Raw genomic sequence first — 10414 nt, 5'->3', positions numbered from 1 at the left:
TCAATATCCTTCGCCCGAGTTTACCTTTAACAGTTGCACTGTACCTACAGTGTATCTGTTAACATAGCTAAGACTTCTGAGTAAGTTTGTGCCACGTAATAATAAAGTCACTCAGTGTCTGGCTTATCTAAGAACCTGGGCCTCGTCAAACTGAGGTTGTCCCTGATGTAACTAGCCCGGTGTAACGAGTGCGCTGAGAGCCGGGAAGCAAGTTCAGGGAGTGAGTGTTTTAATAAACAAATAACACGTAACACAAACAACGCACCGACATGAAACAGAGTCAACAACACCTGAGGAAAGAGCCAAGGGGAGTGACAGATAAAAGGGAAGATACTCAAGGAGGTGATGGAGTCCAGGTGAGTATCATGAGGCGCAGGTGCGCGAGACGACGGTGACAGGTGTGCGGGATAATCAGCAGCCTGATGACCTAGAGGCCGGAGAGGGAGTATACGTGACAGTACCCCCTCCCCGACGCACGGCTCTAGCCGCAGGACACCGTCAAAGGGGAAGGAACCCGGGGATCAGGAGCGGACAGGTCACCCCTGTTGATGCACGAGAATCTGTCACGCCAGCTGAGGCACGGAAACCTGTCGGGTCAGCAGGGGCGCAGGAACCTGACGGATCGGTTGAGGCATGGGAGCCTGGCGATCCGGCTGAGGCATGAGAACCTAACGAGACAGCCGAGACAGGGGAGCCTGGCGAACTGGTTGAGGCATGAGAGTCTGTAGCAGTTCCCGGACCCAACGTCATTACTCTGACACAAAAATAACATTTAAAAAACAGGTGAGGTGTTATTCGGTAACGAGTGCACTGAGAGCAGGGAAGCAAGTTCAGGGAGTGAGTGTTTTAATAAACAAATAACACGTAACACAAACAATGCACCGACATGAAAACAGAGTCAACAACACCTGAGGAAAGAACCAAGGGGAGTGACAGATATAGGGAAGACACTCAAGGAGGTGATGGAGTCCAGGTGAGTGTCATGATGCACAGGTGCGTGAGACCTAGAGGCCGGAGAGGGAGTGTACATGACACCTCGTCCCAGATCTCTTTGTGCTGTCTTGCAAACTCCTGTGGTCGTTGTTATGCTAAGAATTGGCAGCAGTTATTCATCATTTGAATAACTCATGGTAATGTCCTGCTTCTCTTTCAGTAAGTGCAGATAGACATTTGACATTTCTTTGCTATGGCTCTGGTTCCTTCACAGTTTCGATAATAGTTAGTTGTTTCAGACATGCTGTATGTTAAGAAAGCGGAAGCCCAAACAAACTCTACTGATCTTTCTAACAACTGACTCCCCAAAAATAAAACAACAAAATAAGTTAACATATAAAAAGCATATTCCTCTTGATAGATACATGACTAGTAAAGTCTAGGAATGTTCAGGCCATTTCAGGAAGTCCTTACAGCGTATCCCAATCAAGAGGAAAAACAACAGTCCATCCATTAGTCTTAGTCTGGCTCAGATGCTAGTTTCCACCCATGTATTGAAGACACCACTGCAGGGCTGAAACTGGGCTTCCATGATGGCCCCGGAAAGGGGCCACCACAGGGGAGCTGTCCCCCTATCCCTCTTATATGACATCATCACAGATTGGAGTTAGTAAGAGATGGCAGCACAGAGGCCATTCTATTCTCTCAGGGTTCTATGCCCTCACTCTGTGGCAGTTTACAAACAGACAGCTGGCAGTTTAACTTGCCTTGGCGGGCTCCTTGGCCTTGGCCGCCGCCTTGGCTGCCTTCATTTTAGATTTCTTAAGTGCCTTCTCTTGCACTTCCTTCTCTTCCTCCAACTTCTCCTTTTCCTTTTTCTTCTCCTGCTTATCCGATTTGTACTTCCAGACTGGAGGCTCCAGGTGGCCCTTGTGCCTCTTCGTCTTCTTCGCCTTCTTGGGTGTTTTTTCCGCAGACTTAGTGAAGGTGATCGTGGGGATGCAGCCGTACGGGAAGACACTGTTCCGATTCGCCAAGGAATGGGGGAGGAAGTTCTGGACGCCGTTTGCAGCCGTTGAGACGACACTGCCCCTTCGCTTCGTGTCTGAGCAGCAGTTGGCAAGCAAGAGGGAGGACGACGCCGGCGCCGGCGTGAAGGAACACTTCACACCGTTACTATGACACACGGAGCTCTCCTCCAGTTCCTTGCTGCTGTGCTTTTCCATCAGCTCTGGCACAGCCAGCCGCCGCTTCCCGACCTCGGGGGGGCTGGTGGGGCAGAGTGGCCGGCAGCCCATGGAGACTAGTGGACTGTGGATGGACGTTGTCATCCTCACCATGTGGTCCAACACCCCATTGTCCTGAGGGTCGTTGGGGAAGCTGAAGGTCAAGCTGTCCTTCAGACGCTGGGTCAGGTTCTTGGGGGCCATGGCTTTAGAAGATAGGAGACAGAAGAAGATTACTTTATTGTCAATATAAGAATACATGCCATTTAGCAGACGCTTTCATCCCATTAGTACAGAGACACTGAAATGTGTCTTTTTCCTGTATACCTGCAGCAGCACCACTGAAGCAGTTTAGGGGTTAAGTGTCTTGCTCAAAGGCACAACAACAGGTGATGTAGCCTATTTAGGCTTGCATCCCTCCCCAACATATTTTTCCCAGTTGGAGCAGAGATTTGAACCAGCAACCCTCCAGGTTCTCGTCTCTCAAACCTTTAGCCACCAGCTCCTTCAGCTCGGGCCACTCCATCACGTAGCTATCGCAGAACTGTTCGGCGATGGGACACGCCTGGAGGCGACGGAGACGCTGCAGGACCTCGAAGCGACTTGTCTTCAGGGCCCAGTCTGTTATGCTTTTCCCTTTGACATCGTCCACTACGTTGATATCAGCACCTGGTAAGTGGTCAGGGAGAGACAGGGAGGAGGGAAATGTATAGAGAGAGAGAGAGAGAGAGAGAGAGAGAGAGAGAGAGAGAGAGAGCGAGAGAGAACAGATGCATAAAACCTTGAGGGAAACTGGGCATGATCAGATTTTCAGAAGGTAACTTGTATTCAAAGTCAGCATAATTGCCCCACCAAGTGGCCATTAAGGGAGCACAAAATGGTGCAGGAAGATACAGAACAGGAGATTTTTTTTTTTTTAAACATTGAACATTTTCACCATTTGTTTGCCTTGACTAATTACGAGACAGCATGACGATGGCCTTGAATAAATGAATGCATCTACAGTTTTGAGGCAGGAGAACCTAAGGTTTCCATTAGGGTTAATTGGTTAATTAGCTCCTAGATGTGTCATTGGAGTCATTATTAGCCGTGTCTATTTTCAGAGGCTTGTCCTCAACCATTCATTCAACACATTATAAGGCATGTCGGTGTAATACATTAACACAGGAATACTCCCAACCCGCTGCTCCTTATGGAGAACACTACGTAAATAGGGTAAACATCATTTTGACCTGTCTTTGGCTTATAAACGTGTAACAGGTGTGACTGAGTGGAATTTTTCCAGAGTCGCGCCTATATCAGTCCTGGTAAATCCACACAGGGCTAGCTAATCCAGCCTGTAACCCAAAACTGCTAGTCCCAGATCAGATGAGAAGATCAGAAAGGAAAATCCTTAGAAATCCTTCGATTTGTCCCTTAACTCAGCTAGGTCTGCGTCATCAAAATCTGTCATAACCATACACTTGGTCTGTGTCTGAAATGGCACCCTATTCCCTATATAGTGCACTACTTCTGACCAGGCCCTTGCTTTTTCTTTTTTCACACAGAGTCTTCACGATAACCATAGAAACACAATGAATAAAAGAACAGTCATTCTGTTTCTACGTTGACAAATTGACAACCCATTTCACCCTAGTACCTGTGCATTTACTGTTTCGAGAACAAGACAAAAGATATGTTCGCAAATTGCCAGTGCGGAGAGTGAGGATTTATGCCACTTGGAAAAGGAAAACCCACGAAAATAGCCCTTAGAAGACTTTCCCACCCTGAACTCAAATAACTCAAATTCTTGATTTGACTGACTCCAGCTACTTACCGGCCATTATGAGGGAAGACACACAGTCCTCCCTGCCTTGTATGGCTGCCTTGATGAGGGCAGTGAAGCCTCTGATGTCCCTCACCTCCAGGTCTACCTTAGGGTAGTAGTTCAGGATGAAGTTGAGGATGGATATGTAGCCTGGGGGGGGGGGGGGGGGGGGTATTAGTAATGTTGTTGTTACAGTACCACCACATAGAAAATAAACTCCAGAATACCGGGGATCTTGATACTCCACAGATTTACTTGATCTTGTATGTTATTATACACTTTTAAAGAACATTTTCAGTACAACCCACATTTATGCTTCAACAGAATGCACTGCGACAACGGTAAAGTGATTTATTTTCCAGATACTTCCCTGATTGCAGTACTTTTGACCACCCAATCATAGGCCATGTTAGAGGTTGAAATGGTATGATATAATCATGCCACCTCTTGCTCACCCAAGCTAGCCATCATAATATGGCGGTGCTTACCGGCCTGGGCAGCGATCATCACTGCCGTGCTGCCTTCGTTGTCCTGGTGGTTGATGTCTATCAGTGGACACGTGTGTAGACCGTAGACGATGTCCACGTAGCCTCTGGAGACAGCCAACATCAGGCCATTCTGACATGGGGACAAAGCAGAAACAAAGACATGTGGTCATTAACTAGGTGTATGCTTTCATGCACCAGCAACCGGCATACTTTTGCTCATCCTCCTTGTGGGACCGCTTACATTAAAACCAACACTCGAGTAACTGACTTAGTGTCAGCTAACCCTCTCAGGGACCGGTCCACATCATGCCAGAGACCCAAGGACCAAAGGTTGAGAAACTCTGCTCTAATTTACAATATCTGGGGCCAATATGGTTTCGATGATAGTGGTGGGTAGTGTGAGGAACACCAGAGAGAAGTATTACACTTCTCTATTACACTTCTTATGTTACTATTGATAGTGTGGGCGAGTAAGGTGTGTGTGTGTGTGTGTGTGTGTTTCTGTTTGTTTGTGTATCCTTACCCTGCCGTTGATGTCCAGCTCCATGACTTCTTCCTTAGTAACCCCCCTCTCCAGGACCCTCTGTAGGGTTTGCGCCTCGTTCCTGTTACAGGCCTCGTACAGTGTAGAGGTGGTGCCTCCTCCACCCCGCCTCATCTCATAGTCTGGCATGATGGAGTCCTCAGACACCAAGCTGGCCGTTTCAGACTCATTCTGAGAGAGTTCCGAGTCCTCGGATGGGCCGGCGCCCAGCTGCGGGTCATTTAGTGCATGAGCCATTGCTTGACCTCCAGGAGCCCCAAGACGAGGGGATCAAACCCAATCAAGAGGCCTCCTCGGCCCCCAGAAGGATGGGATCAGAACCTGTGGAGGTGGAAAAGACCCTGCCTCTGCCCTGCTGATAATGACCGCATCCTGGAGGATCTCTGGAGGAATGGACAGACAAACAATATGACTGTCTGGAGGGTCACAGACAAGCACACACACACACACACACACACACACACACACACACACACACACACACACACACACACACACACACACACACACACACACACACACACACACTATCACTGTCACACTCGAGCATCACACAGAGACCTTTAATTCAGTTACACATTGTGAAACGACTGGCTCACTCAATTATGTGATGTAGCAACTGGCTCACTCAATTATGTGATGTAGCAACTGGCTCGCTCAATTATGTGTTGAAGCAAAAGTCCTGTTCGTACCCTAATTATAGTACGCTTGTCTTCCCTCTCCCCAACATACACATCTGTTTTGGATCAGAGTGTTGTTCAACTGCTCATACAGCGTCTCTCAAACTTCTCTGATTCACAGTGCAACAACTCAAATAAACCATCTAGCTGGCGTCTGCAGGCATATATTGTAGAAGAATAGCCATTAAGGCTGTATTTACCTTACAATCAATGACCAATGTGACAACAAAACATTTTCTAATCATTAGCCTACATACTGTAGTTGGTTGACCCTCTCACATCCATATCTTTCAATCAATCTTGATCCGTTAAACAGCTTGCTCCCTAGCATCCTTTTAAGGTTCTCATTGACCTGAGACAGCACAGTCGTAACTCCTACATTTTCCATTGACAGCATGGTGTGAGTGTATGGACAGGTCCATTGATTGGTTCAAGTCCATGTGAGGTTCTAAAGTGGATGAGCCTCAACTCACCCCCTACCTGAAATGAGCCTTAATGCCTGATTCATCTGAATTGCGTGTGTTCAGATATTTTCTTTTTCACATTGTCCTTCTCAGCACGGTTCCATCAACTATGGGGGATACGTATCCAGGCCAGTACAGCTCGACTAGGGCTGGCTCGCTTAGTTCCTATAGTGTGGATCAGGCTGAGGAGAACCTGAGGAGGACCTAGCCCCACCACGCCAGGTGTGACTGACAGGAGGTGATGTAATCTGAGCCATTACGGCAGTCAGAAATTGTCGGCCCTCTTGTCCTTCTGCACTGTGCAACCTGACAGCAGTGGCGGATTTAGGCACAGGCGACATGGGCAGCCGCCCAGGGCGGCATCTTGCCGGGGCGGCATGGGGCGCCCACCCGCACAAAAAAATAAAACAGAAATAAATGCATTAATGCAAAATGAAAAACAACATACAAATATATTCAGAATGGTGACATATGAGCAATCGGTATTGCTCATTTGCACATCACGTCAATGATATCATGTCACTGTGTGGAACTGTGGGTCAATTAACCTTGTCGGAGTGGGCACCCTGATTCTAGTTTGTGAGCTAGGCAGGCTACTGCCTGGGTAGGTATCTCACTCAGAAGTATGAGATGGGGAGGGGGGCGGGGTAGGTTGACCTCAGGTCTCCCCACTGGAAGCCCGAGGTAGGGGGAGCGTGGGGAATCTATCAAACAGAGTACCTCTAACTTTGTACCGTACTAATGCAATTAATAATGCAATTAGTTGTGAAATTTAGTTTGTGTGTTTCTTGTTTGAAGTGCAATAGTGTAATAATCTGGTTCTCTTCTTTCTAAGTGTGTTATTCTATTTGTGTATTTGTGTGATATAGGATTTGTGAAATTTAGTTTTATTTGTGTGTTTTTTGTTAGCACTAGTAATAGTTTAATAATTTGATTATTTTATTATTATTATTATTATTTCAATTTGTTCTATTTGTCTTTGTTACTTCTTTTTGATAGTCATGAGTCATATTTTTGTATATATTTGTATATTTATATAGTTGTAAATGTTATGATTATTTATTTGTGTTGTTCCAAATATCTGAATAAGAATGACAGTTAGTGCAGAATGGTGCATCTTTTTGTTTGTTGTGGGGCCCCCCCTTCTTGTTTGTTGTGGGGTTCGTCCAGGGAGCCATACAAGCTAGAACCGCCATTGAGAAGATAATGTTTGGTAACTGGCTTGAGGCCTAGATATCAGGACACCCTACTGGGAGACTTGGTGCTTGATGATTGATCTGATTGATCTTGTACTGAGATCAGTGGACATAGATATCAGATCTAGTTCCGTTTAAATAAATCCTTGGGGGTTTTAACTTCTTCAGGATCGGTGAGTCCCCTGACGTTGAGCTAACGTTGGCTAATGGAATTAGCAGGAGGTTGTAAGTAACACGAAAATTTCCCAGGACATAGACATATCTGATATTGGCAGAAAGCTTAAATTATTGTTAATCTACCTGCACTGTCCAATTTACAGTAGCCATCACAGTGAAAGAATACCACGTTATTGTTTGAGGAGAGTGCATAGTTTTGAACATGAAAAGTTATTAATATACCAATTAGGCACATTTGGGCAGTCTTGATACAAATTTTGAACATAAATGCAATTGTTCATTTGATCAGTCTTTACACATACACTGCTGACATCTAGTGGCCAAAATCTAAATTGCAGATGGGCTGGAATAACACGATGGCCTTTCTCTTGCATTTCAAAGATGATGGTACAAACAAATACAAAAGATTGGTTGTTTTTTTTCCTTTGTATTATCTTTTACCAGATCTATTGTGTAATATTCTCCTACATTCCTTTCACATTTTCACAAACTGCAAAGTGTTTCCTTTCAAATGGTACCAAGAATATGCATATCCTTGCTTCAGGGCCTGAGTTACAGGCAGCTAGATTTGGGTATGTCATTTTAGGCGAAAATTGAAAAAATTGTCAGATCCTTAAGAGGTTTTAAGACCATCGCTGAGCACACATTTGCTATAAGTCTGTTCTGTAAGCTACTCTCTCTTTTCATTTCCCCTGAACACCAGATGTATTTTGTTGTTTCCTACCCCGCAGCGGTTGGCTTTTAACAATATACATGGTCTTAGTCTACTCATTAGTCTAAAAGCTTCCTTTCAGTAGGATCTAGTTAAAACACAGAGGGGAGCACTCTACCTCTTCTAATCCCACAAGCCTTTGCTTTCATTCCTCTGCTGTTTTGTCGTTCCTCTCAGAAGAATGAAGATCAGTATCGCTACAAGCCCCCCTCCTCTCTCTCTCTCTTTCTCTCTCTCCAAAAACTTCCACTGAAAAATATGATTTGATTAAGTTCTCTGTTCTGTTGTTTATCTGAACAACAAACTGTGGAAGGAGAAAATAGGTTATAAAGGTAACAACAACCCACAACCAGTGTTGCCTCTGATAAACTCCCCAACAAACAGACTAGTGGGACCATGACCTTTGACATAGTTATAAACCACCCCACATCCACGACACGTACGTCTCACCATAAAAAGTCTCTATCCAATAGGGTATTCTCCTCTTGTTCCTCTGTTTACTCCCTCTCTCTCTCTTCCTGGGTCAACACTGCATTAGCATCCCCTCTTCCTCCTCTGTTCCTCTCTTCCTCTGGGATCTTGGAGGAGTCCCAGTGACATCAGACTCGTGCTTCTCCAGCTATAGACCCCTCCAACCTCCTCCTCCTTCCCTCCTCACACGGTGTGCCTCGCTCTGCTTGGCTTGGTCACTTAGCCTAGGCTGTCCTATGGATCACCACCACCATGCAGTCCTCCTTCCAGGTCTTTACATAGACACTGAATGCTAAGTCAGGCAACAGGCAGCCTGAAGCTGCTGGTCTAATTTAGTCGGGAGGCAGCATGCTCTCAGCTCTCATCCCGATTACAGGAGATTTACAGGAGGATTAGAAGGCAAGGAACAACAGCAGGAGGAGCAGCTCTCCTGACAGGCTGGCAAGGAGCAGAGCAGGAGTGCCTGCTCTCTTTCTCTTTCTCCCTGTTTTTTACCCTTATGTTGCGTATCTCTTTTCCTGGTCTGCTCTCTTTCTCTGTCTTTGAAAGTTATTCTCCATCTCCCTCTCCCTCTCTCTTTGTCTCTCCTCTTTCTTTCTCTCTATCTTTCTCCCTCTCTCCCTCCTATTCTTCTCCCTCTTTCGTTGCCATTCTCCATCTTTCTCCTTCTGTCAGCGGTAGCCTCTCTAATGGTCTAATCCATTTGAAGGGACAACAAACTAACCCTGCTGTTACTGCGAGCCAGGGGCCTAGTCAGTTAATTGTTCCAAAAATGGCATGCAAAGGACACACGCATTCCACGCGTGCGCGCACACACACACACACACACACATACGCACACACATATAGAGGGAGGGAGGAGCACATACCCACATTCACACACAACATAGTTGTTCACAGAAAGATGTCTGCTATAAAATGAGGTAACATGGACGATAGGTTACAATCACTTGAAATGATACACAGAAGATGCTTAGAACTGTGTTTTCAGTCCCAACAGTATGCAATTTGTCGTCAGGGTGTGCACTAGCCTAGCAGAGAGCATACTGACTAAGTAAGTCTGCCCCTTACTGGCTGTTTGCCGAAGCACAATAGAGCTCCAATAAAGTTCAAAATGAATCAAATCTAATCAAATGTCATTGGTCGCATACACATGTTTAGCCGATGTTATTAAGGGTGTAGTGAAATGCTTGTCTTCCTAGCTCCAACAGTGCAGTAATATCTAACAATACACAACAATGCACACAAATCTAAAAGTAAAAGAATGGAATTAAGAAATATAGAACAATTAGGGCGAGCAATGTCAGAGTCCGGAGTATCAAAAATTGAGGGCCAGGCCCAGCCAATCAGAATTTATTTTTCCCCAGGATGTGGAGGTCCCTGGGTTGGCGTGGTTACACGTGGTCTGCGGTTGTGACGACCACAGACCACGTAGGAGGCAGCTTAAGGTAGAGAAATGAACATTCAGTTACCTGGCAACAGCGCTGATAGACTTTCCTGCTGTCAACATACCAATCGCACGCTCCCTCAAAACTTGAGACATCTGTGGCATTGTGTTGTGTGACAAAACTGCACATTTTAAAGTTGCCTTTTATTGTCCCCAGCACAAGGTGCACCTGGGTAATTATCATGCTGTTTAATCAGCTTCTCTATATGCCACACCTGTCAGGGGGATGGATTATCTTGGCAAAGTAGAAATGCTGACTAACTGGGATA

At 45.8% G+C, this 10414-nt stretch overlaps 1 protein-coding gene across 1 annotated transcript; it reads right to left on the bottom strand.

Moving 5' to 3' along the window:
* Positions 1-918: 918 nt before the first annotated feature.
* On the bottom strand, positions 919-9128 carry LOC110491963 (photoreceptor ankyrin repeat protein-like). The gene is made up of 6 exons (XM_021565863.2): positions 8678-9128; positions 4978-5381; positions 4455-4584; positions 3976-4116; positions 2649-2828; positions 919-2365 (listed from the first exon to the last, which is right to left on the bottom strand). The coding sequence occupies exons 2-6, from the start codon at positions 5233-5235 to the stop codon at positions 1692-1694; spliced, it is 1383 nt and encodes a 460-aa protein (XP_021421538.2). The 5' UTR covers positions 5236-5381; positions 8678-9128; the 3' UTR covers positions 919-1691.
* Positions 9129-10414: the final 1286 nt, after the last annotated feature.

The sequence above is a fragment of the Oncorhynchus mykiss genome, chromosome 16, assembly GCF_013265735.2.
Source record: "Oncorhynchus mykiss isolate Arlee chromosome 16, USDA_OmykA_1.1, whole genome shotgun sequence".
NCBI classification, from domain to species: Eukaryota; Metazoa; Chordata; class Actinopteri; order Salmoniformes; family Salmonidae; genus Oncorhynchus; species Oncorhynchus mykiss.
The sequence above is the reverse complement of the archived record's forward strand: the minus strand, read 5'-3'. Positions and strand labels throughout refer to the sequence as shown.

Bases quoted from the DNA above. Each gene is read 5' to 3' on its own strand.
- LOC110491963 (XM_021565863.2), bottom strand. From the start codon at position 5,235: ATGGCTCATGCACTAAATGACCCGCAGCTGGGCGCCGGCCCATCCGAG. The intron at 4,117-4,454 runs GTAAGCACCGCC...CCCCCCCCCCAG, and splicing joins GATGATCGCTGCCCAGGCCG to GCTACATATCCATCCTCAAC. The intron at 2,829-3,975 runs GTAAGTAGCTGG...ACCACTTACCAG, and splicing joins GTCTTCCCTCATAATGGCCG to GTGCTGATATCAACGTAGTG.